Source organism: Drosophila guanche, unplaced genomic scaffold (assembly GCF_900245975.1).
Source record: "Drosophila guanche unplaced genomic scaffold, DGUA_6, whole genome shotgun sequence".
Taxonomy (NCBI): Eukaryota; Metazoa; Arthropoda; class Insecta; order Diptera; family Drosophilidae; genus Drosophila; species Drosophila guanche.
Window position 1 is genome coordinate 6908793 of NW_022995744.1, and position 27704 is coordinate 6936496.

Sequence of the window (27704 nt, forward strand, 5' to 3'; positions counted from 1 at the left end):
GTTCTCTTTCAACTTCGCTGCGGGTCGAGTTCGAGTCCGTCAGAAGTACGCATTGTTCGGATTGAATATCTTCTGAGTCTTGTGTGCCTAAGATTCAGCCCCAAACATCGCCAACAGTGACTGAAGGTGTTGGCCATTAAAGCCGAGTGTCGATTACAGTGTGAAAGTTCTAAAATTTACTCAGTTTTCGTGGGAAAGTGGCATCAAAGGGACATGTTGCCTGCCACCCTCAACCCACTGCCACCCGCCGTTGGAGCTCAGTAGAGTTTAGAGCTGTCCTGCTCGCACACAGCCCTCCTGCAATCGATAAGCTTAACAGAGTGCTGCCAACTCGGTGGAAACTGCAGCGCAGCGAGAAGCATTAGGTAAATGTTAGCACAGCGAGAAGCTAAAACAATCGCGGCCCAGCGAGTGGAGGCTGTTAGCTCGAATGTTAAATCTTAAATGAGGATTACATTTGCAGAACTTTTTTAGCCGTCGTGCCGTTCGTTTCGTTTTGTTCCCGTTCCCGTTCCGTGCATAAGTGAGAGGCAAAAAGTGTGAATCACAATTGTGTGAGTTGTGTGCACTTTGTGGATGTTCAGAAAAGTTCATAAGATTATCAGTGCACAGTTCAGTTTCGCTTTGAAAGATTCATAAAAACTATGCTGTGTGAGTACAGAGCGTACACAGAACACAGGCCTGGCGGATGCAGCCGCTTGGGGCTGGGTGATTAGGGATTTGATCGAGTCCAAAGATAACGGCGAGGGCGGCTGCCTGGGCTACATATCAGTGCGACAGGAACAACAACAACAACAGCAACAACAGTGCGTGCATAATAAATACAGTGCGGGGTAACGGTGAACGGAGGGGAGAAAAATCAGGCAACGCACACAGAAAGCAGGCAATGGCAACGGGCAGCAGCAGCAGCAGCAAGTGCTTCGGCGGTTCGTCTGGGTTTGCTTGGGGGTTGCTGTTTTGCTGGTTTGCTTTTGTTGCTGCTGCTGCTGTTCCTGTTCCTGGCTGAGGTCATTTGCAGTCATTTGTCGCGACGAGCACTGTGAATGCCTGCCTGCCTGCCTGACAGGGGGTTGATTTCGGCCACACCGGTACTTCGTGTGCCTATGCAAGCGTGTGCGTGTGTGTGTGCCACTGTAACGGTTAATCTCATTCATCAGAGCGAGCAGCACTGAGCACCGTAGCCGTAGCCGTAGCCGTAGCCGGGAGCCTAGTCGGTTGTCAAGTTGCGTTTTACACATTTTTACGCCTGCGAGTACTACGAGCGAGTACGATAGAAAGCTGCAAATTGCTCTCTTTCTCTCACTCTCTCTGTTGCTCAGTCGCTCTGTTTCTCTCGCAGCGAGAGCATGAGTTGCGCTGTTAAGTGTGTCGTCTCGCTTGCACTCGCTGGGCAATGCCGAATGCTATGAGTGTGTATATACCACTCGTGCGTGTGTGTAAAAGTAGTGTCACACGCATAACACACATACATACATGCATACAGACGACACATACACACACATTTACATACATATGCTGGATGTTTGCTCGCACCGAAATGGAATATGTGGCCTTCTACGTGGCCAGGGTCAGGAAGTGTGGCAATGGAGTATGCTGCAACATCCAACCGCTCCCCACTGTAGCCCACATCCGTTTAGCATTTTCTAATTTATATATTTCCCAGCCATATCAACGTATGAGGAGTACGCAGAGCATCTCCCCTGGACAGGTGATTTATTTTTGTCCGCACTCCATTAGCCCCACCTCCACCCCGTGCAAATACGAGTACATCCCCAGCCACTGGACACGCCAATCGGTGGCCAGGAGCTGGCAGGGGTGGTCAAGCAGCCACGCGTATTAATCATTAGCATGACCTCGACCCTTTTCGTGCGTCCAGCTCCCCAATCTCGATGGAAAACACACAGCTTCACGTTGCTGTCGGCTTATGTGCTGCGCTGGGCACAAATGAGGAAACTGCCAACAGCAAAAAACATCAAAATAAATAAATAAATTTGATTCGGATTGCCTTTGCGGGTTGCTTGGTCTTGGTCTTGGTCTTGGTCTTGTCTTGCTCTTGGGTTGGGTCTCTTGCCCCGCCTATTAATCTGCCACAAGGATTTACCCAAAAGGCAAATCGACAACGACGAGATTTGATTTTTCCTCTTTTTCGTATTTTTCCTACGATTGCTACGAGTCATCGTTGCGGCGTCCGTCTTGGGACTGTCTCAGCTGTCAGTCGTTAGGTTTTCTTGTCAACACTTGCACTTAAAGCCCCATACTCATCCTGCCCTTATTTTCCCCGTTCTGTCAGCGCAATCCTATCGTGGAGGAATGCCATGATTTGGCACTTTCCCTAGAAGACCCCATGTGGAAATAGTACGAAAACATTACATGGGAGAAAGGTCTCAGACAATATTTATGAAGCACTTTTTAAGTATTATTAATCATCATAGTCAGATAAAAGTACTCCAATTAGGCATACATCCACAATCCGTTCTTTTGCCACACACAAGAAGGGAAAAGGTTGCTGAATCAATAAACTGACACCTCATCGAAGAAGGAACCCCGAAGTAAATGCAGCGGAAAATGGCTTAAAAATACAAAAACACCCGTAGTCGAAATGGCCAGCCCCGTACTCCCACCGAGAAATAACTCATTCGCCCGGAGAATACAGTGAGAAGTGCATACGAACCATCCACCCATCTCGCAATCCACCCACAAAAACCACACACACAGACACATCCTGTCCTGTCCTTGTCCCGGTCGTGGGGCGAGGTGCTGTTGTGGCTGTTGGCAGCTCAGTTCCGTTCAGTACTCGGCAGACAAATGGACGTGCCCGGTGCAGACGTGAGTCAGACGCGAGTGCGGACACGGACACGGACAGCAAACCATATGGGGAGGAGCAGGCAAAATGCGAAAAAGGGAAAAATCCCCTCTGTTACAGCACTCTGCAGGCATAACGTAATTTCTTTTGTTTTAAACGTCCTGCAGTTAATACATTTGCATTGTGCACGCAAAGGCACGCACACACCCCACCAAGCCAGACAGCCAAACAGCCAAGCAGCCAGACACCTAGACATGTGGGTGCTTTCGGTGTGCCCTGTCGAGCACAACAACAAAGAGCTTCCCGCTCAGCACACCTTCGAGGTGTAGTCCTTGGAGTACTCCTCCTCCTCCTCCCCCTCCTCCGCCTGCCACCAGCTGCCATTGTTGCCGCACTGCCATTACGGGAACGTTTCTCGGGCTTTTAACGCGCCACCAAAAAGAGAGTTCCCATGCGCAGATAGAAAAGCAGGACAATCATTATAGAATATACGGGGTACATAAATATTTATTGTGCACCCATGTGCATACACGTTTGCTTTATACTTTCACAAACAGAGTGGAGAGGGCACGAGAGGGCTGACAAAGATATAAAGGGTTTGATTCATTAGAACCTTATCGATACTCAGAACTTTAGCTGGAAACTTAACCAAGTTATTGGTTGACATCTATTGGGGCTGGCTAAAACATTATGCAAACCAAAACCAAAGCCAAAACCATTTGCGCTTTGTTTCTCTATTCCTATCAGTCTCTGATCAGGCGAAAGCAATCACAATGTTATCCCGGCGCGTGTCTGCTTGCTTTCATCACTAATGTGTCTCCACTGTAACCCTTTTGTTTTGTCCCCATTCGAACAATGCGATCGCGACAAAAGGCAAATCAAGAAAGAACACAAATCCAAACGAGTGTGGGTATTCCAGAGCCCCCAAGGCTGTATGGCGATGAAACCCCACAGGGCCATTAATTGTAAGTCGTCTAGTTTTTTTGTTGTTTTTTTCCCCAACTTCGGACACACTACCGCTCCCTGCCCCTTGGCTGCTCTATTACTTTTAGTTGTGTTTGTAATTTATGCGGCTTCCTCCTACTCCGCGCCTCCGGTTCGTTGCACATAAAACGCATGCCCCTCAACAGCACCAGCTTCACTTCAAACTCTGTTCCATTCCTCATTAGAGTTACGGAAAAAGGCGCATAACGAGAGCCGTATTTCAGGCGCCTTCCAGCTTAAATTATGCTGCCAGATTTGAGTTCTCCAAATTGTGAAATTAGAGAGCAATCAAGGCGTAAAGTTTACTTGTTTTTTTCCTGCCAAAGGCTGAACAAATATTCTCCAATGTCCCATTCACGAGCGATTTTCTCAAACTGCCCGGAAAATCGGGTTGCCATGGCGTTTGGGACAATAACAAAAAACAAAAAAACAAGAGCCATGGAAATGCAGAACAGGCTTTAGGGGAAAGACGAGTGAGTACATATGTACACACACATATTATGTGTGAATATTAGGTCATACGTACACCCGTACACTTGTATATCCTGAAGAGCAAATCGCATGTCAATGACCAACAGTTTCACCATCTTCTGGGTACAACATCTTTTTACTTGTTTGCCCAGAAAAGGAGGCTTCCCAGAATCGGTTTGTTGAGGGCGGGAATTGCTTTTCGTGTCCAACAATATTTCAAGTTGTCGTTAGTTATTGAAAAGTTACTTCGAAGATCAAAAACATTCTTTTAGGAGTTGAGAAAATGGGCTGCAAGTGGAGCCAGAGCTACAATCAATTTAAGCTGTACGAAAGAATGCTTGAAATAAGTGTTTAAAATACTTTGTAGTCGCTCTTCAATCAGTTTAACTTATAGAAATCCCCCACAGAATGTTTTTAAATACCTAAAATCGTGAGGAATTTCCTGCTAGTATAAAATAAAACGTGCCCAGCCTGATACATAAATTCATTTAGTTGTGTGTGAAAAAACATGGCCCATGGGTAAATGCCAAGCGCAGAAAATAAGTGGAGTACAAAGAGGACAAAGTGAAAAGCTATAATCAAATTTAATTAAACACGAAATTGGAGCACTGCTCGTCCTGCCTCTGCCTCTGCCTCCGCTCCTTGGAATGTGTGTGACACGGTCACTGGCCGCGTCCCGTTTCGATGGCGTTTCTTATGCCCCAGGCTGCACAGCTCGGGCAGGACTCGTGCCTGGATGTGAAACATGTGTGCCTCGGCTTGCATGTTGCTATTTTTTCCGACCTCTGCCTCTGATTTCTCATTATTTTGTCGCATAGGAAGCATGTGAATTATGTGACTATAACAAACTAACTCCTTTAGCGCAGCTTCTGCTGGAGGTGTTCCTGGGGACAACCAGCTCCTTCTTGACCTCTCGGACATGCAGCTGCTGCTCATTATTAACAGGGTCGAAAATGTATTCATGGCTGCGCTTTATAGATAAACTGCTCGCCGGCTCGCTTGCGTAATATTTCATTTTTTGTGTATATTTCTTGTTGATAGTGACCAAATTTATGCATCGATGGCATCGATTTATGGTGTACTTTTTACTAGAAAGATGCTTTGGGAAGGAGTAACTGCAAGAAGATGGTTTACTGATAGATTTCTTACTTCAAGATGGAATATTAATGGCATATTTTCAATAGAGGCAGTGGGGCAGTAGAGTTCTCAGCCTATCCTTCCACTTAATACTCCTATGAACGGCTCTCTCCAATCCTTTTGCCATCACTTTAAACATAAATCGAATTAAAAAGGGGAAAAACTCGATGCATTCTTAAAAATATATGACTTTTAAAGCATAAACTGTCAACGCTCACTGTTTTTTTTTTCAGTTCTTCGTCTCTCTTGGAATTCAATTTTGTCCATTTCTCTTTTTGTTTGCAGTGTGAAATTTGGAACGAGGGCAAAGTCCGTTAATGTACATCGCGGGTGAAATGAGGAGACAGCAGCAGCAGCAGCACTAGCAGCAGCTCCAGCGAAGAGCAGGCAGAAATTCATAAATGAAAGCTTACTAATTGCCGAAGAATGACGGACTAAGCGAACCAAAACAAAGCAAACTTTTCGGCCACTAACATCAGGGCGTCAGCGCATCAAAATTGCGCCACCGCAGAGGAAGCGATGCTGTTGATGCCCACATCGTGTGGGCCGGGGCCACCCGTGGGCCCCAATGGCGCGGGAGCTGATGGCAGCGGCCGGCCAGTGGCGGTTGCCCGACGAACAACGACGAGGACTACGCCGCTGGCGTCAGGCATTCCCAAATGGCTGCTAATGCTACTGATGCTCTTTGCCATACTCGCGAGGACGCCGCACAGCCAGGTGTCGGCTGAGAAGAGCAAACACTGTGAGTACATATAGAAAATGTATCTACAAATACCCTCTGATTAGAGATACTTTGAACTGTGAATTCCGATCCATCCGGAACTGCAGACCTAATGGGAATTAGCAGAGTGCCAAAGAGTTCCACAAACTATAAATTCTAAAATGTTTTGGCAGTGGCAAAATATAATTGGAATACTCCAAAGACGGGCACACAAGTATTTACGCTTTGGTCATGTAAAATATTTGACATGAAAAAAACAAAAACATTTTTGCATTTAATTCAAATAAAATGTATGCCAGCCACTTTGTATCTGTATCGACCACAAGTTGAGAATGTTTTTTGGGCATTGTTTGTATTTGATCGAAGAGCCTCCGCCTCGCCTCCATCGCCCCCATTTGTGGGGCCCTTGGGTCGATGGCAAGGAGTCATATCGCACAATAAAATCTGTCAGCAGCTTAGTTTTATGTTCGGTTTTGTTGTTGTTGTTGTGTGCTCTCTCTCTCTCTCTTTCGAGTGTTTTTCCGATTTTTCTTTGCTCGGGTCATAAACATTTGTTTTGTGGCGGCCAAAGGTAATAAAAGTGCATAAAAAGATGCGAATAAAAAATGGCAACTACGCGTATAAAATGTCACGTATCTGCTGTGTGTGTGTGTGTTCTAGGGGATTCGCGTGTGGCACATTGTTTTGTAGTTTATGTGGCAAAAAAAGAACAAATAAGTATCCACAGTTTTACGATGCAATGTCAACTGGGTAGGCACACAAATTATGTTTACTCTACGCTTAGGAACGTGCACAGGAAGACACATGAACAATATTTATTTTGAATATATATCGATGCATATTTACATAAGCTTATATGGGCAAAGGTCAAACGAAATAAAATCACAGAAAATCGAAATCAAACGAATTGCTGTAGAAAAAAAAACACACACAAAAACTTTAGCCAAAACTGGAAACCAGAAAATATATGCAAAAGTGGAAGGCTAACACTTTTAATTGTGTGTTTGGCTACCCCAGAAAATGGCTCTTCAATTCAATTAATCATCAATAAAGAGCAAACATTCTATTGTAGATAAATCCTCTTATTTTTTGCACAAAGAAAATGTTTTTGCCTCTCAAATCTTTACTCGGCCAAGTAATGCAGACATGTGTGGGAGGGAGTGGCAGTAGGAAGTTGCTCGTAGCCGTCTAAGGTCGGAAATAGTCCGATTATAAACCGGCTGAGGGAGCATAAAGTATCGTATGTACGCTCGCATGTATATGGTTTCCCATCGGATGAGGCAGCAAGTAGCAGCCGCAATTGCCGACCCATGAAATGGAATTACTGAGGCGGCGCGCAGCGAAAAGTTGTTTGCCGCAAATTATTTCCGTATTTCAGCATTAAATCATAATTAAAATTTGAAGTAAAACAACTTACATGCCAGCGTGGTGGGGTGGTGCAGGGGCATGGGGAAGGGCAAGGGGAACGGCTCTGTTTCTGGCCTGGCGAAAGTTTCCTTGTTGAGGGCGCAGAAAAAGTTCATTGCATACTTATTTGGGCTTGTTTCCGGTTGCCACCGACAGCCTGCGTTGCGGCCTAATTGCAACAGCCTCCGCATCCCCAACTGCAGATGCTGAAGGGGTGGATTGGGCTGGGAATTGGCTGCCAACCAAACAGTGTGCAAATGTGCAAATTATGGATCACATTTCCGATGGCTTTTCATGGCCATTTCAATGTGCTGTGTGCCGTAGATTTGAGTTATTCCTTAACTAAAACTGAGCTCCAAAATGTGTTCCTATCTGCCAGTCTCTAAGCATCGATCCCACTGTTCTTTTTGTACATTTCCGGGCGACAAAAACTCTCTCTCTCTCTCTCTCTCTCCTCTCTCTGTTCTCCTCTGCTGATGCTGCTCTTTGCGTTGCGGTGTTTGCTGTGGCAACACTCACACACACACACACACACCCATATATGTACATGTGAGGCAGACACGGAGGTAGCCAGAGTAGGCGCTGCTCGCCTGTCCTCGGCAGACTTGTGGCCCACGTGGCGTGTACTTAATTTCCCATGCCCCATGCCCGGGCGCGTTAACTTTTTTTACCGGCCACATACTTAGTACGTGTTTCCCCCTGCTACTGCCACTGCCTCTGCTGCCCCACCCATCGGCAGAGGCAGAGGCAGAGGCAGAGGCAGCATTGAAGAAGACTTTTCAACTCGTTCAACAAAATTTTGCACAAAAGTTTCATAATTAATTTCATGTTAAGTGGCAATGTGAACAGGAGGAGAACGGGGCGTGGTCTGCCTGCCACACTGTGTGCCCTTTTCCCATTCTCTGATTTACTTCTCAGCCCTTCACTATGCAGCAGAGCAGTCTTGGGCGGGGCAGGAGGGTCTGCCACGTGGGTCTGGTGTCTTTAATTTGAATTGTCATTTCCTTTCTTTCAACACTCTGCTCTGCCTCTGCACCGGTGTCGTCTGCCTGCCATCCGGTTGGCAGTCACAGCCACGCCTCCCCATCTATGTGTGTGTGTGTGTGTGTGTGTGTGTGGCATGCCCCACCGCAGCGCACGTTCAACTTGATTAGCGTAACTTATAATGACTCGCACGAGCAGCGACTCGGCGGCAAACTTGTTGGTTGTTCTCTGAGTTGCTGCCCCACTCCGAGCTGTGTGTTGCCCAAACACTTGCAAACAGTTACTTACAAAAGTAAATACACACAAAGAGAGAGAGAGAGATGTAAGTGGGGGAACATTTGCAAGTGGTTCTCATAATTACTTTGTGTGTGAGCTCTTCCATACGTACGAATATCTGAAGCACATCCTTCAGCTGTATCCCTGGGACTGTCTCCAGAGCGCTCTCTGCTTTGGCAATCATATTCTCATATGCGGCTGACTGTAATTTACTTTGTGTTCCATTTTCTACGTTTATTGCCTGCCATTTTCCATCATTTACATTGGCTGCTCCCCCTCATCGTTAGTTATCACCACATTCCGTTCGTTCCGTTCGCTTTTGAACAGGAATTTTATTATAATGACAGCAGTGCGTATGTTTTGATAAGGGATGCTCCTCCTCCAACCTACTCCTCCTTCTATATCCTGACAGCACGCACTCGCCCCTGCCTTGCATTATTGCAAACGTTATTCGTTTTTATAAAATATGTCACGTTGGCTGGTCCCTGGCCCTGTATCCCACCCATTCGATTTCGTTGCGACGCTGATGGCCGACTGCCAATAAATTTGTGTGGCAAAACAACTGTCGACGTCGAAGAAGTGGCATACAACTTTTGCTCTTTGTGTGGCATAAATATGAATGAATGGATTTGGTTCGTTGCTGCTGCGGTACCAACTGGTCCACTGCGGCATGTACATTGGTTTACAATAGAATGTAAGCTTAATGGTAGAATGAGATGTTGAAAAGGAGGCAAAGGCACTGGCAAAGGCAAAAGGATTTCCATGGGCAATAAATTTTAATTTTCTTTAATTCCATCCGCATACGAAATGAGATTCGTGTAACAAGCCGCAGCCCACCATTTCTGTTGGCTTTTTCATTCCATTGTTTGAATGTTTCACAAAGCCAGAGAGGGTAGGGAAGGGGGGGGGGGGGGGGCAAGGGCTACGAAGTGCTTCCCCACAGAAGAGAGGCCTCAACATTTCATTAAATATTCTCCAATGGAATTGATCGAAAAATGTTGTCCAAATTTTTAGCTATTTCTGGGTGGATCTTCATATAGAGAGGGGAGACCTTTACTTCATCCTAATAAATCCTGCTAGAGTGACAATGATTCAGCTGCTTAGCGATCCTTGGTTGGCAGGTCACAGTCAAATGCGCAGATAAATGTTTATGGAAGATAAATTGCTGCCACCAGAGAGCACAGAAATTGGGCGACGCATAATAAATTCCATTTGTAGTTTGTTCGTAACTGTGGCCAAAATAGCATTGAGGGGAGCCAAATCGACTATTGATGCTTTGGCATCTCGCGGCTGGGTGGCACAGTCCCCTGCCAGCTCCCGCCCCAAGCTGCGAGCACAGGACATTGGTTTTTGGTGCCGCTGTGTGGGTGGAGATCATTTATCAACATTTAGGAGCGAGCTGCTGCTGCTGCTGCTGCTGGTGGGCAATCACTTACTATAGCAAATCGGCATCATACAAATAAGATTTCATTTGCTCACTGTCGATTTATATTTTACTCTGGACGTTGATGTGCAATTGAATGCAGCATCAAGTCTGTTAGTGTTTCTTTTTGCTCTAAATAAAAACTCGATTTAATGCCACAGCTTGTAGCACTTGAAATTCTTCTCAGTCGAGAACTCTACTCAAAGCCCAACACAATCACAGATGGTGAAGCGGCAGGCACTTCCTAGTTAGAGTCCTGAGACTGGTACAGACACCACTCCACATTTTACACGACATAAATATCTCTAGCAATCACTAATCTAACTTACTCTTGCTGTAAGGAAGCCTCTAGAATCCACAGACCAGCATGTTGTCCTAAATAATCCAGCAAGACTTTCCCTTATTAATTTTTGGGCAACGCTGATGGACACAGTGGGGGGAGCCCTGGTAAGTCCAGCTGGATATGAAGCTGCGAGCGACAAAAATACATAAAAGAGTAGAAAGAGAAAGGCTCCCTTGCCATCGGAGCAGCAGCATTGTGCCTCTGGTTAAGCACACGAATCCCTTTTGTAATCAAATGCACAGAAAATTGTATTCCATTCAACGAAAATCCGAGACGTCCCAAACCTCTTTCGTGTTCGCCGGATGGGCTTTGTATCGTAGGCGCTGTGGGTGGTTGGTTGGATTGGGTGCGTGGATCCACTTAGGCGGTGCGAAGGGAACATCGCGCGCCCGCAAAACAAAGACCCTGAATTATCTCTGGGAAGAACAAGCCGTTGGAGGCGGTTCCATGGAGCTGAAAGAGAAATATTACACGAAGAAGCTCCCCTGCATAGACAATAGGAACGGCGGCAGCAACGAAGAAAATGCTCCTAAGTAAGCAACAAAAATAATGAAAAACAACAACAACAACAACAACAACAACAACAATGGCGTAATAAACTAACGGCAAAGCTAAACTCGGCATCCAGAACTATGCAAAAAGTTGTTCTCTTTGTTTTTTCTATCCAAAAGCCCAAGAAAGAAATTTGCAAAAAATAAATGGAAAAGATTTCGACGAATTATTATTAATAATAATAAAAAAGGCAAAAAAAGCAAAAAATAATCAGCGATGGGTCGGCGGGGGGCAGTGCAAAAATTTAATTAACAATTTGTGAAAGGCAAATAAACAATAAACCATCAGATATCGAAAGGGCGGGCCTTACCCTCCCCCCAGCTGGACCTTTGAACTCCAACAATGATCTGCTAGCCCGTACCCACGGCTGGGCCGACAAGTTGAGAGCTATTTGACAAGTTCTTGGTAAAAAGTTGAGAGTTGGCCATAATTAAACTGCCCTTTGGGCCCACGATTGGCAATCGCAGCTGCCAAAGTTTGTTCAATCATAATAGGAAAAAAAGAGAGAAAGAAAATGAAAGAAAAAACCTCAATTCAATCGGGATACAGTGAAGACCATTTATCCACCTATCCGTTATATAATATACGATTTCCACCGAAAAAAAAACCAATCTCAACTTGGCCCAACTTTCGACTATTCAAACATTATGACAGGGCGACAATTCGCTTGATTATTGCCTTGCCAGGGAATGGAATGGAATGGAATGGAGCGGAAGACGGCGGGCAAAACTTCCAATGAATCTTATCGTTTGGCCCATTTTTGGGCTCTTGTCCCCATATCTCCTTTGCTCTGACGCTTATTTCACAGTTCTTTCATTAGTTTGGCACTTCATCTTCGTTGCACGCTCGAGTGACTCTCCCGCTCTCTCTCTATCTGCCTTGAGGTTGCCTGCTTCTGCTCACTGCAACTCCTGACAAAAGTTTAATGATGCGTTTAAGTTGCAGCTGGCACGCCCTTTGGTAAGCTGCTGCTGCTTCTGCTCGAGCTTCTGCTGGTACCCAGGAGACGACACCTTGGTCCCGTGGCCACAGCTTGCAGAGATTGCAGCCTTCAGCTTTTTTGTTCCTTTATTTGTATTGATTTTCAAGCACGTAAATCGGTGAGAAATGCCTCATTTTCAGCGACTCAAACACAACACTTTACATTGAAGAATTCCACTTGTTCACACCTCAACATCCTCCACATTGGAGTCCTCCAGCTGCTTGAATTGTATCAAAATCACGAGATAAGTTGTCACAGCCGAAAAGATTTTGAAGAGCGTTGAGTTGTCGATGGCGAAGAAGCCGTAGGCCGTAAACTGCACATCCTGCTTGATGCTTTTGGTGAGGAACTTGTCGATAATGTTCTGGAACTCCTTGCTCTTGCCGTAGACACGCGCGAGGATCTGGGAAGTGGTATTGGCCTCCGAGGCGAGACAATCACAGGAGCTGCAGATGACGGCCATGGTGACAGTCTCGGCCAGCACCCAGGCACAGGACAGGCCCATGGTGTCGGCAATGTCCGCCGACTGCTTGGCGGTGAGCGTGGAGAAGGCCAGGTAGCTCTGATTGGTGACCGTGTAGAAGGAGAAGCCAAAGTAGAAGAGCAAACCCACACCGGCCACACAGTTCAGGTTCTCCGTGATGTAGCGGAATTTGCAGAAGACTTCAATCAGGTTGCTCAGCTCCCGCCAGTTCTCGCGATCGTTCCGCCTGCCGCTCCTCTCCAGCCGCGTGAACTCCTCCAGCCGCCGATTGAGGAACTCGATGCGCAGTGCCAGATTCTTGAGGATGGTGCGCAGATAGACGGCAAACACACCGGAGTAGAGCATCTGCAGGCTGTAGACCAGCATGAGGATCCACTGCCTACGACTGCCGATGCCGCTGAGAAAGTGAACGTAATAGAAGGCCACCAGCACCACGCTCGTGGAGGTGGCAGCCACCAGGGCACCCAGCAGGCGGCAGCTGTAGCTCTCCCTGAAGCCGTTCACCTCCAGATACTCGTCGATCCGCGCAATGTCCCGCAGCGTGCTCCAGTGCTTCGAGCCATTGTGCACGCTGGAGAGCACCATCATCGTGTAGCTGCAGATGCAGAAGAGCGTCTCGATGGTGCGATTGATCTCCTCGGTGTCGCCCAGCGAGCTGGCCACCAGCTTGTACTCCAGCGAGGCGAACAGCACATCCTGGCACAGCAGCGCCGAGCTCACCAGCAGCAGCGCAGCAATCACTCTGCCATACCATCTGCCCCATCCGCTCAATCGAAAGTTCTCCTCGTGCTCCTCGCCGCTGAAGAAGGGCAGCAGCGCGCACACCTGAGTGGGCAAAACCATTGCCCGGATGTCACGCAGGATTTTCATTCTCTCCGTTTGTTGTTCGTCTGCCGAAAGCCACTCCAAATATGTGTCCTGGGACGCAGGCACTGTATTTAGGTGTCTGGCTTTGGGTTTATTTCAGTCGTTTGCGGAAATTGTCAGGCAATTAATAAAGTTTTGGGCTAATGGAATTTGCTCGAGTGTTCATTTATACTATAATGGAATGTAATCTCCATCCTCTACTATTACTTTCTTGATGGCTTAAAGTAGCTACTCCCAGAGATCTGTAGATCTTCCTCCTTGTCTCTCTTCTCTTAAGAATTTCCTAATATTTCCCAGCTGAAGTTTACGCCTGAAAATTGAAAATTCATTGTGTAATTACGCGGCACAGCGACTCATCATAAGGGACAGCAGGGACATAAGTAAACGTGGAGCCTGAAAGTGTGCCCGAATGCCGCCCACAAATTGGCCAATTACTTTGACAAACCTACGACGACGATGACGCTGTCCCTCCGCTCGTGAGCCCGTGGGCAGTGTCAAGTGTAGCCAGTCGAGGGATTATGCTCATTATGCTCAAACCGCCGGCAAACGCCACGGACCAACGAGCGAGCGAGCTCGGATGGAAATGTAGGAAATCGCTGGGGCGAAAAGCATTTACTTCAATTATTTGATTTCAGCGGCAGCAAAAGTCCCCGGAGGCGTCATCTGCCCAAATCCGTATCCGGGGCCAATCCTTATCCACAAAAGATGCCATCGAATTTTGGTCGCGCTAATGGAGCGTGTGAGTCCGGCACCAGCTGTCGGAGCCAGCCTCAGCTGCCAGTCAACCGAGAGCGAGAGCAAGACGAGGGGCCAAGTGGTTGAGTGCTAGATGTTGGCTGGGAGTGGACTCTGGAACAGTGATGACATCACACGAACGCCCGGGGGTCGGGGTAAAAGTAAAATTCAATATTGGAGCACAGGAAATTCATTGTTTAACCTTTGTTGCCTTAAATTGCTCAAATTCCTGCCATTAGTTTGACAAACGAGCCAGCGAAATTATTTTGTTGCAACCAACTTGCCCCGGCACATCCGCACAAACCAGCAGCAGCATCAGCAGCAGGAGGGTATGAAGCGGAGGAGGGCAGATGATCGAAAACCAAGCAGATTTCGAGGCAAAGTTTTTGCCACAGCAGCAGCAAACCAACTTTCCGACCCTCCATGCCTCGCAGCCCTTTTGGGGCACGCACTGAGCTGGGGCTCCTGCTGCGGTTTGTTGGTACGTTTCATTGTTGCTGCTGCTGCTGCTGATGCTGCTCATGCTGCTTCTTGTGGCAGCATCCTCGACTGGAGGCTGCAGATTTATTTGCGGTTTTGCATAATCACTGAAAATTAGTTTAAAACATTTACATTAAATTTGCATTTCAATGTCGGTGGTCTGGACAGGTCAGTTCAGGGTATGGTTGGGATTTGAATTGCACCAAAGGATGAGTGGGGGCATAAGCCGGTGCCGGATTCAAGGAACACTCGGCTCATAGAGATCTCCGTTCAACTAAAGTTCAAAACTAACGCAGAGACTGCAGAGATTATGCACATCTTTTTGTGCTACTCAATTGAAGCTCGCCCCAACAACATCCCAACTCAATGAGCCATAAAGTTAGCTTTCTGTTTGCTCGCAAATCTTTCTGCAAACTCTGAAATATTTACCAAAGCACGAGTGAGACTACAGAAATCTCTTTCTAATCAAGAAACACTCATCAGAGTTATCCTTTGCACTGCAATTGAAGTACACAACGATGTTTGTCCTCGGTCTATGATTACACCGGGACTACTCCTTGCTGTGTGTGTCTAGAGGCGTATAATAATTTTAGCTTCCAAGAAGCTGCACTCAATATTTGTCCAGTCGAAAGGAGACTCATCGAACCTCTCAGAGGTGGGCCAAAGATTCGTTTATTTGCGAATGTGGCAGCTCTGGGCGCCACCTTCGAGGGCGAGGCCCTTCCGCCCCCATGCCATGCGTGTGTGGCTGGGCTGGCTCGTGGGAGTGCCAGTACAATTCCAGAAAAGGACGAACTCTGTCTGCGTGTTTGTAGGATGTGCACGGAATTAGACGAGCGTGGCAGCAGAGTAAACATCATTTTCCTCAAAGCAGCAAAAGCAACCCAAAGCCAAAGAAGCAAAGTGAAGACATCAACCGTCGTCCAGGGATGTGGGTTTCGAAATCAAGGATGGAGGAGTCTTGCCACTGTGGAGTCTGGCATAAACGCATTAAAGACCACCAAGCACATCCGGACAGCCCACACTGTGCCCGGTTCCCGGCCGGAAGCATTAAGCTGCGAAATACTCGCAGCTCCCGGAGTCAGCCAGCTCCGAGTGCGATGCCGGATCCCGCGAGTTATGAGAAGGTTACTCTCCCGGGTTAGACAGGGTTAGTGGTGTTTTTGTTGTGGCCTTTGGATTGCCCCGAGCCTTGGGAATGGCTGCAGCAGTTCGGGGTTATCTAGGGACCGGCACGGGTTCAATTATTAGAGTGAGAACAGAAACACAGAGCTGCTGGCCTTGGGCGTTTGCATTATTAGTCGATTAATAACGCGAGCGGGGGAAAATCCCAGAAATTAATTATGCTAATTGTAATCCTTTCGCCAGTGCTTTAATGTGAACAAATGAGTTATTCCGAGCGAATAATCTCCTGACAGATGAGACTACCAACAGCTAGCAGGTGGATGGGGTGCCACAGAGTTTTTCCTGTCCATCAATCGACATGGAAGGGGACACATTTTGAGTTGGATTTCGAGCAGATATATTTTAGTATTCGGCTTTGGTATGGGATCACAACATTCACCCATTAAGCCAGGGTTAATATCCCTAATTTCGGCAAAAGCCATTTCTTGCCTGTTCTTTTTGTTATGCCATGTGGCAGATGCCACACCCAATGCCGAGTCCCAGCCCCATGGCAGATGCTCGCACTCTCGAGTGCATAAACAAATTTGAGATAACACACTTCTGCAGTCTGTGAGGAGTTGAAACTGAACTTGAGGCATGTTGCAATTCCATCTGGCAGATCCGCGCGACTCCTTTTCTCTCCACTTGCTCCACTCCAGCACAGCGGCAAATGGAATTGTTTTCCCTTTGCTCCCCCGACATTTGTGACAGAAATGCCTTAATTTATAGAAAATGTATCTGCCGTCTGTCTCCGGCCTGGGCCTGGGAATGGGTCTACCCGTTGGCTCCTGCTGGGGGTGTCGGGCATGTCACATGGGTTTCAGCGCTCCGCGCGGCTTTCGTTTGTCTTTCGCTCCCGACACACACAGAACCGACAGTCGACAGCCCGAGGCTGTCCTCCGTCTGGCCTGTCTATCTCTCTTGGTTCGCCTTGGTCCCTGCGGGGATCAGGGAAGAGTTCAGTTCAGTTCAGCGTAGAGCAGCGCAGAGCAGCGCAGCTGCACGATAATCCCAATACATACAAACACACATATGGGTAAGCGGCAGCCGCTCTAGGCCGCTCCTGGCCAGAAATGATTGAAGGATTCCCTCGTTCCCGACCCCCTCTGCCGTGGCTTGCCTAGGAGCCAATGATACCCGTACTTGTAGCGGAAATAGCATCCCAGAACTCTGCATTTCCACTCCACAACGTAATTGATATTTTGCAAGTGTCTCCATCCATTCATCCATCCATCTCATCCACTCTGTTGCCCACCTACTCTCCACCTCTTCCCCCCCACCTGCCTGTCCCTCTGTGGCAAATTGTGCAGAAATACTATTTCTCACTTTTCATCAATCCATTCCCATTGCCATAACCATTCCCATTCCCATTCCCCATGGGGGGATGCTGATGCAGATGCATCTGTCGCTGTCAAAGTTCGGTTTGCTATAGAGAAAATGTCCAAAACAGCAACACATTCGAGTATCCAAAGGTTTTAGTTTGTCCTGCACAAAGTACTTAAAAAGAAAGGTTAAAAACGTATTTTGAAAAGATTAACTATGGAAAATATAAATATAGAAAACATATAAATAAAACGCTACGAAAATGCAACTGAAATGCTAAGAAAATATAAATAAAATGCTCAGAAAATATACATAACTGAAATGCTAAGATAATATGAAAGAGGAAATCGGGTAAAAACAGTATGAAAGTAAAACGAAACAAAACGACTCACCGTATCCCATAATTCGTTGAATATTATTTACGTTGTTCTTATGTTGAATTGTAATGTTGTTTTTGTTGTTTTGCTTTTGTTTTCACTAACACTTCCACTCAATTTGTTGTCCGTCACGCTCACTCACAGAAAAAAGCAAAAAAAAAACTTGACCAAATAAACACTCATCATGTGCCGTTACCTTTTCTTCACTCCACTTCTCACTCAAATTCGTATCGGTGGAAACACGTACTGGCAACACCGCTAGAACTGTGAATCACTTTCGGGACTTTTTTCACATAAAAAAAACATTGGAGTTAATTTCAGGGATATTTCTGCTCTATGATATTTTGGAATATTTTGTTGTTCTGCTTGCCGCTTGCTTTTGTTTTCACTGACACTTTCACTCAATCGTCTGGCACTCTCACTCAAACTCACAGAAAAAAAAAACTTAAGATGAATGGCACATCATGCCATGCTGCCGTTACGTTTCCTTCGGCCACATTTCACTCAAATTCACTTAAATGGAAGCATGCGCTAGCAGCACCGCTAGAACTGTGACTCACTTACGGGACTTTTTTCACACAAAAAAAACATTAGAATAAATTGCAATGATTTTTTTTACATTTTTCGTTGCATTTACGGCCATTTCGAACACTCGTGGTTTGGTTTACTTTTCCGTACATTTTTTACTAGCATTATAGAACTTTTACTTCTCGACGCGACCTTGGTAAGACACACGCACACACGCACAATGCATTTAGAAGCGCGCGCAGCGGCTGACATACGATTTAATTGACCGCCGCTTAGTGACCGCTTTGATTGATGAACCGAGGGAGAACTGATTAAGCTGTAATAAGAGTGCATGCGTCTGCAGCTCACACCAAAAGAGCGGCCTTCGTTTCTGCTCGTCTTGTCTCTCTTCCTACCTCACACTAAAACCGAGAGCGTAAGTTGTTGTCCGAATAGTACACATGCATGTGTTGGGTGGTCACCGAAAATCGAAAGATCGTGGGAAGCTGCAAGCTGCGATTAGAGTGTGAACGGCGTCGACGACTCAAAGTAATTTGCCTCTACCATCAAAGAACGAGCCAAAGTTTGTGGCCAAACAAGGAAATTGGCATGTGCTTCTCCTCGTCTTTCTCTCCTCTCTGTCACACAGAAAATAACGAAAGCTTGTGACCGAGCTAGAGCATAAATATGTATGCATGTGTGTGTGTGTATGTAGTTGTGTAGTCACGCCACAACTACTTAACAGAAACACCGCGTGTAAAAGAAAAACAGATATTAATAAAAAGCATTAAATATTGAAAATACAAAATTAAACATAAAAGGAAGATTGTTTCCCTGAATCTACCAATCGATTTTGGCAGATCCTAGCTCCTATAAGGTGGTAACAGGAGCTCAAAGAGATTCCAACATTTTCCACTTCGGAAGAGCCCACTGAAAATTACTCAGAAAATGGCTTGCGGCCAATTTGTGCAGGTAGCACAGGAGCACAGAGCCTAGAATCCACACACCTCCCCACTACTGCCAACTGCGGCCCATTTCTTTGCCTTTCTCTGCTATTTACTTTGGCGGAGATCAAAGAGAAATTGTAACTAAATTGCCAATTACATATAAAGCAGGAGAAACCCATAGGGCGGGGTCTGGACCCAACAGGGAGAGAGGGGGTGAAACAAAGGGCTGGCGGCTGTTCGCTGCCCCTGTCCCTGTCAGCCATTCACAATCCAATTGTGAATTCAATTTTGAAGTTGGCAAAGGCGGCGACAACAACATTTGTGACCGAAAAATAAGGCAATTCCAATGAGAGAGCAAAGAAGGGGGAGAAAGAGTGAGAGCCACACATGATGGTGCTTTTATTCCGTTATTTCCTTTCCAAGGTGAGCCAAATTCTTTTCCACTACTACTACTTATGGTGAAAGAGAGAGAGAGAGAGGGTTGCTCTCTTCAGAATTTCGCAACTCCACTCTCTTTCCGTACTGTGGAGCGAATGTGTGTGTGCAGGGCGTAAAACGAGATTTGTAGTAAATTCCTTGGTTGGTCTTTCTCTCCACTCTCCACCCCCACCCCCACCAACGCTGGCGCTGATGCGTCGTCATCTTGTGCGTTTTATTGGAGAGAAATTGAATTAGTGCGGCGGCGGCAGCAGCAGCAGGAACGGAAGCGGTTGCTAAGCAGGAAATTGCCTGAAATCAGGCGCACGTAAGCCCCACCCTGCTGTACAGCACCTTCCACCCAGCATGGTGGGTTCCATTAACTGGAGTCATCGTCCTGCTGCTGGCACGCGTTGGCTTTATTGCTGCCGGAACTGCCGGAGTCTGTCGGCCCACGCCTCGAGGCTTCATTTGCATGCGCGCCGACCAGAGCCCCATCAGAGTTGGCTCCTGGAAATGGCCCCTCGTTCCATGTTAATGCATTTCGCACTTAAGCGCTATAGTTTTCGCCATCAAACTAATTAAAAGTTGCTTAAATAATGCGCAACTACTTTACAGCAGATGGCTGCTATGAGTAGTTATAACTATACTGACGCTGGTCATTAGCTGATTTTGATTGACCCTTAAAGCGCAGCACTGAAAGTGGCTGGAAGTGGCTTAATAAGCGGAATTAAATTGCATTTTCTATTAGATAATTGGAATGGCTCTATAGCTGCTGAATGGTTCCTTTAATGCAATCAGTTGGCAAATCAAATTTCACTGGTAACTGCACGATTCTGTATGGTCTTTGGTGGAACTAAAGTTTAAGTTTTCTTGGTGCATAAATGTATGAGTCTACGCATCCAGAATCCAGGCATTAACGTATGCATGGTGATGAATTTTTGATATCATATTATGAACGTACAGCGCACCATCTGATATACTTAGTTACTGATGTGCAGTGTATGATGCAGTGGGTTGTGGGTGGCTGGCTTCTGGGTGCAAACGCAACTGGTGCGCACTGTGTGTGCACATGTGTGCAAGTAGCACGCGAAACGAAGCGTGAATGAATTTTTCATCCCTCCATTAAAACGTAAGTGCACATTTTCCGGCGCAGCGCACGAGACGCCTCACCATTAAGGCAAAAGGAAGTGGCACCCGGAGATTGTGTGTGTGTGGCTGTGTGAGAGTTTCTGAAGTTTCGTGGCGTTTTTCTTGCAGCCACAGAAGCAGCCGATGGATGGAATAATCAATAACCCACTGTTACCTTTCACTCTTTTGCAGATTATATGCAGTCGCTGTGCAAAAATCATTTTCTGCAGCAGCTCTACCGAAAGATCGACGGTGCCGTTCTTTGGTCACAGAATGAGCGCAATTTGGACTGCATCATCACGTTCCAGACGCACTCGGTGCTGCAGCGCTTCATGCTGCGCTTTGACATGCTCCAACTGGACTGCAACGACCACCTGCTGGTCTTCGACGGTGCCCATGCCGTCTCCACGCCCAAGGTAAGTCTATGAATGCCATCCTCCTGCAGCATAATGGCTTTCCCGCGCATACCACGTCTCTGGTTCATTGTTCTTGGGATTTTGGGGCTACGTGTCGCACATTTTTATTAGCGAAAACGCTAATTTGCATATGAAAATCGAAAAAGGTAGCGAATCCAATGCCCGATACCAACAAAATCCAAGCACATATTTGCTTGGGTGGGAATAGCTTATCCCCACGGTGCCAGTCGAAGCGAAACAACTTTGAGCGACCAATTAGAGTTGTGCTACAAATTTGCATACCCTGTCCGACAACAGTCTACACACAGTTGGGTAGCTGACCAAAAATGTATCTCGTACGAAGAGTTGTTGGCCACACTGTATTGGTAATTACAGCGCGCATCCTAACATCGATGTGAGCATACTGCGAGTATGCAAATCCTTCCACAAGTGAGAGCTGCCGCTGCCGCTGCATGAAGCAGCAGTAATTGTGTACGTACAGCCATGGATTGTGTGGCTTGTGTGTCTATGTTTGAGTACAGTAGATTGAATTATTAGCAGCTGAACTGTAAAACAGACAACTCAAATTGGCATAAGGCATATGTACATAAATGTATACATATTTACATACATGTTTACATATGTTTAAACAGGTGCAGACATGCTCCTTGCGGGGGCGTAGTTTCCAGTCAAAACTTTCGCTATAAAAAGCACTCAAGTGTAGATATTTATTTCAGTGCTTACACGTCGAAAGCATACATTTTCGAGTGAAAACATTGATCTAAACAATAAAAGAAACAATGCACAAATAAAGAGAAGTGAAATAATCTGTTTACTAGCACTTTTAGAAGAGTTAATCCTTACACATCCAAACTATGTATGTAAACTGAAGTAAATTCTGGCCAAAGCAAAGCATTATTTAAATAAAAGAAGCAACCAGTGCCAGCAAGCATTCCTCCATATCGATTAGATTGAGCAACTCCCTGAAGGGGCAGCGGTGTATCCCATTAAGTAATGTTCAAGGAATCGAGAGATGATGATATGCCAGCAGCATCTGCATACATCTAGAATCCAGATATACTTATGTACATAGTTTGAGAAAGTGCATCGCATGCCGATAGTTAGGGCCAATCATTGCTTAGTTTGCCACAGCCGAAGGCCGTACAGGGAACGGGGGTGGCTGCGGGGGTAGCACCACAATTTGCTGGCCAACTGTGAATTCTACTGCCGCACCAGCAGTACCACCCACACACAGGCAGCCGCCCAGCCACAGCCACCGCATTATCCAGATCACGTTGATGCTTCTGACATTTTAGGTTCAATCCCTGCGGGGCTTCCGCTATGCTCCACATACTCCACACACACAGAGAGAGAGAGAGAGAGAGAGAGAGAGACACACAGACAAAGGCATAATTTTGTCGCTGCAACATTTGCAATGATGACAGGCCAGAGCAAAGAGTGCGAGGAGGGAGGGAGGAAGAGGGAGAGGGAGAGGCTGTTGCGGTTCCAAGGCTCCACTGCGGCTGCACTGCGGCGAAGGCTGGAAGCTGCCAACTGCACCTCCTCCTCCTCCTCCTCCTCCTACTCTTCCTGCTGCTGCTGCTGCTGATGGCTCTGTGATTTTATCAGCAACAATTTCCATTTTTCATTCGTTGCCTGCCTCCTATCCTCATACCATTCCCACACTGCATTATTTAATGCGAAGGAGAGACTGTGTGTGGGATGTGGGATGTGCGATGTGTGTGATGCAAGTAGGAAAGTGGCCACAAATAGAGCGCACATAAGCCAAATCCTTTATTTGCCAAAAGGAAACAGAGCAGCCACGACGGTGGCTGTGACGGTGACGGAGACAGCCACTAAAAAATAGGCATAAAAATGTTCAGCTAGAAAATTAGAAAAATGCAAGCAGAATGCAGCCTGAGCGGCTGCACTTTCCCATCACACTTCAACCTCTCCAGAGTAAACCTTGAAATTTATGGAAAATACAGAAGAAATTCCGCTCTCCTCGCTCTCCCTCTCTCTTCCTCTCTCTGTGTCTCTCTGTTACGACCTCATTTCAGAGTGGCGCCGTCACTGCCAAAGCTCTCCCTCTGCCACCTGCTCTGGCACTAAACTTTTGGGCTATCGAGGGATGCGCACTCAGGACAGAAGTTTCGGGATTAGATATTAGAGTGCAGCTGCACTTTGTTTACAACTCGAAACTTCAAGGGTTCTTCTATCGATCTGTCAGATAAGTATAGCTATGAGTTTGGTCCATAAATCATGCCACTGTGCCACTCTCCAACCGCTAAAATGACTCAAAATTGCGTTCGAAACGAGCCAACATTTTACTTGAGGCCATCAAGGACTCCCTCGGGAGTTATGTATCTTTCGGCATGGAAAACCCTCAACGAAAACGTCAATATCGATGGCAACTGAATTAACTTTAATTATGAAAGCTGAGTGTGCATACATATGACGGCAGGAGACGGCAGGAGGCTGTAGGCAAAAGTCAACGGTGCTTTGAAGCGTTGCTCCCCCCCCCTTTGGCGATAACCAAATAACGAAAGCTCATCGTAAATAAGTTAGGGGGCGAAGAGAGCGAGAACCATAAAAGCGAAAGTATCATAAAAGTCGCCCAGTCGATTCCAGTACGCAATGGGCAAAACGGGAACAACAAGCGAAGTTCAACAGGCATCAACGCTCAATGGGCATTTTATGGGCAGCAAAGTCAACGAATGGATGGGGTGTTGGAGGGTGTGGTAGCCTAAAGCAAGGTCTTAAATTTCAAACAAGGCCCGCATGCTCGTTCGACTTTATTAGCAGCACCAACAGGACACCATTGGCAGAACCATTAGATGGCTGCATTGAGTTACAGCCAGTCATTGGTGATCAGAGCTATGAGGTCTCAGAGCTGATAAGGATAAGGCAGGAACCGAATGAAGCGAATGAACCGAATGTGAAGATTGCTATGGGTTGTAGATGCAACGATGTAAATTTATGATATGGAAATGCTTAGGGAGATAACAAATGGAGCAATCGATGTGCAAATCCCCTAAAGATTTGTTTGCTTTAATGCTAAAGGAATGTGTTTTCTGGAGTTACATTACCTAATACACCTTCCTGCTACATGCGCTACCTTCTGCCTGCTATTTGAGTTGAGTTTCAGCTAAGGAATAACATAAAATCTGCAATAAATACAGACTCGCAGGCCCACTGCTTATTAGCCTTCGTCTGCGCTCCGTTTTCCCTGACTGCCACATCGAAATCATTTCAATAAGCAGCCAAGCGGTAAAAATATATATACTTATACATATGCACATCTTTATGTACTTCAAATATTTGTCAAGTGACTTGTTTTGCAGCGCCAGTCGCTAGCTCCCACTGTTTTCATCTCTCGCTGTCTCTGTGCATTTCTGAAGGCTGCAAAAGTTAAGTAGCAGTCGACCTGCGGTATTTTCCACCTAAGCAGCTTTTATAAGTTACCCACCCCCATCGGGTACTGTGACTGGGACTGGGACTGGGCAGGATTTATGAATTCGAGTGCCACTTGAGTCAGTCCAAGTCCACTCCTCGCCAGAGTGCCGGCAAAGTGGCGAAAGTATGCAAATTCCAACTCCACGCTGGCCACAGCAAAAGGCAGGAGACGTCCAGAGTGTAGCAACGAAACCGAATACAATTTTGCGAACATGTAAATAGTTTTCGACAAAAGGAGTTGTCACTGGCTGCCACAGTGGGGGGGCGGGGAAGCCGCAGAAATCCAAAATTAAAATGTCTCTACACATGGCAGGAGACAGGAGGCAGAAGGCAGGCGGCATGACACAAAGCGAAGAAAAGTTTTTGCATTTTCGGGGCTGCAACAAAATTAAAATATGGCACAAAGCGCGCCACGTCGAAGATGCAGGCAGCCACAGCCACAGCGACAGCCACAGCCACAACCCCACCCCGAACCAGGAGCAGGAACAGGAACAGGACCAAAACGTTGTGTCAAGAAAAGGCAGCCACAGCAAAGCCTACAAACGCCTGCTGCGGTGGTTTTGGCCAGGCAACAAGGGGTGGTTAGCTGATGAACCTTTGGTGGAACTTTCATGAGACGAAGAACCAACAACATTACAAATTTACACAGTAAACGGGGGAAGAGTGCGGGTGAGGCATACACGTGCCACAGAAGGAGCAAAAGGAGCAGCAGTAGGTGGAGGCGTCATCATCATTTTGCACTTTGTGGCGTCGACGATGACGATAACGTGACCGAAACCAACAGACGACCGACACACACAGTGGGAAAAGTTGCACAAGATTTCAAATACACATGGAAGAAAGTACTTGATTGGATGCAACGGCAAACTAACTATGATTATATCTCTATTTTATCTCCCTTTTCTGCAGATTGACATCTCGTGTCGCAACACAAAGAACACCGTCAATGCACTGCTGACGCGCACAAACTTTGTGACCCTGAAGTACGTGACCGATGGCTGGGGCACAGATGCGAACGGTTTTAAGCTGGTGATTACATCGGTCAAGGATCCCAGTAAGTGGCAGCAGAGAGTGTGCCTTGTATTTGTCACTTATCGCTTTATTTTCAGAGCACACCTGCAAGGACTTCACCTGCGCCACGCGCGAGTTCTGCATACATCCCGATCTGCTGTGCGATGGCGTCAATCACTGTGGCGACAACTCGGATGAATCAGTGCAGAATCTTTGTCAGAGTAAGTCTGCTCCACACTCCACCAATACTTCCAGTCGGTAACCCATAAGTACACTGCTTGCAGGCGAGGCTAGCAGCACTGTGTTTGGCATGGACATGACCTGGTTCGTTCTCATCGTTGTCGGCGTTCTGCTCGTTCTGAGCGCGCTTATCGTGGCCGTGGCAATCTGCGTGTGTCGGCGACAGGATGAGAATGCCTCCAATCAGAGCACAGCACTTCAGCGTAAGTCAAAGTAAATCCAACAAGAAATGCCAATCCAATCTATTGCAATTTCTATCCTTACAGTTCATCATAATGCCGACACAAATGGCTCGTCGAAACATCTGCATTATCATGGCATTAGTGTCGGCGGCGGAACGCTGACGCGGGAGCACACACAACTGCCACAACAGTCGGGAAACTGGCATCACCCTGCGGGACCATCCGGGTACCACCGCATTCCACACAACTACTTGAAGATGGCCACCAAAGTCCGTCCCATTTGGTGCTTGGCAAATTCCGTCAATTAGGTCAAGATCTCTCACAAAACTCTGCCGGCCTCAGCCAGACGAACATTGCCGGCTCCGGCAATCATCAGAATGCCAATGCCGCCAATGCTGCCCAAAAAGACGAATGGTTCGTCTAGGTGTGGCACGAGGACACTGTGAAGAAATGGAACCAATTGACTTGAGCACAATAATCTGTACTTGAATAAGTAAAATGATGGATATTTGCAGAGCATTAAATGAAGTGAGTGCAGAATAATTGCCAGATTCACAATAGATACTGATACTGAAACTTTATTCTTGCTCTTGCAGGACTGTACGACTATATTTAACAACAAATATTATGTGGACATCACCGCGCAGGGTGTATTATTAAGAGATCTCTTCGCGTACCCAAGCAGAATCTCGAAAGCGTTGGGCAGTGGGTCAGAGTAACTCTCTCTCTCTCTCTCTCTGATCCATTCTGTCGGATAACCAATGCAATTGTACATAATTTATAAATACAATATATCATTTAATGGATTAATATTACAAGCTGGATAACAAAGCAAAATAGAACACAAAACAGAACAGAACCTCCCCCCAATTATAATCCCTGATGAGTAAAATGAATAACTAGGGAAGTCCTCGGTCTTAATTTGTTGGCATTTATTTACTAGAATAATTACGAGGTGTACGAATAGGCAACCAATTAGACTTCAATGATTGCTCCTTTGATTATTGGCATCTTCGTTGGCATTGCTGTGGGTTTGCTGCGTTTAATGTACAAAACAGATAACAAAATAAAGCTCTTCAATTTATCGTTCGAGTCAGTCAGTCAGTCAGTAGTGGAGAAGTTAGTCAACCAAACATTTGAAAGATGGACAACAGTCGTAAGCATTTAACCAAACCGTAAGAAGTATTAAAGATCAACGAAAACACTGTCATTAGCATACAACTTCCGCATAATGAGAGATCCCAAAATATTTATGGGGTTCTTTTTTACAAGAAAAAGAAAAGAAATATTAAGCTGAATTCTTAATGCAAAAATGGACACAAGAAGGACTCAAGCAAAACAAGGGATGTACATAAGTAGTCGACAATATACATACAAAACATACAAAACAAACATTGCAAAAGCAGAAAGTGAACTTTGAATGTTGCTTTTACTGATCAAAACTCATTTCCCACTTCCATTTGTCCGCTTGGGAAGGAGACGACTCACGAATCATCCAAAAAACAAACAAACCAACCAACCAATGCTAACGGATATATTCTCTGAGACATTAAGGACAATACAGTGAAAACTTTTTGCTTTTGATACAACTAAATGGAGAACACAATCGATGGACATGGGGAGTGCATTTGCAATCGAATTATTGTCCGAATTGAATAACAATTTTCTACAATCAACCAGAGGAATTCTACACTAAATTAAACCAAATGAAACGAAAAAAAAAAAAACATTCAAAAACAAAAAGTACATAAACCAAAGACAGAAGGGAGTTGAACATTTTGCTACAAAATCGAATGATAACGATCATATACTTATACATATTGACGATGAGAATAAAGATCGAGTAAAAACCAAAAACTAAATGCTTCAAAATGATTGTAGTACTTCCCGCCGTTAATATTTTTT

The 27704-nt window shown here is 46.1% G+C and overlaps 2 protein-coding genes across 4 annotated transcripts; one reads left to right on the plus strand and one right to left on the minus strand.

Annotated features, from left to right (window-relative positions):
- On the plus strand, nt 1-27656 carry LOC117579551. 3 transcript variants are annotated; one of them, XM_034265470.1, is made up of 8 exons: nt 1-365; nt 5681-6137; nt 20708-20931; nt 25276-25420; nt 25476-25598; nt 25662-25820; nt 25884-26327; nt 26396-27656. In XM_034265470.1, exons 2-7 carry the CDS (start codon nt 5915-5917, stop codon nt 26105-26107), a joined length of 1098 nt encoding a protein of 365 aa, XP_034121361.1. In that variant the 5' UTR covers nt 1-365; nt 5681-5914; the 3' UTR covers nt 26108-26327; nt 26396-27656. The 3 variants fall into 3 exon arrangements, with proteins under 3 accessions (XP_034121361.1, XP_034121360.1, XP_034121362.1); XM_034265469.1 differs by lacking the exon at nt 1-365 and adding an exon at nt 466-651; XM_034265471.1 differs by lacking the exon at nt 1-365 and adding an exon at nt 478-554.
- On the minus strand, nt 12265-13497 carry LOC117580410 (gustatory receptor 68a). Its single transcript, XM_034266957.1, has one exon. The coding sequence runs from the start codon at nt 13435-13437 to the stop codon at nt 12265-12267; it is 1173 nt and encodes a 390-aa protein (XP_034122848.1). The 5' UTR covers nt 13438-13497.
- Nucleotides 27657-27704: the final 48 nt, after the last annotated feature.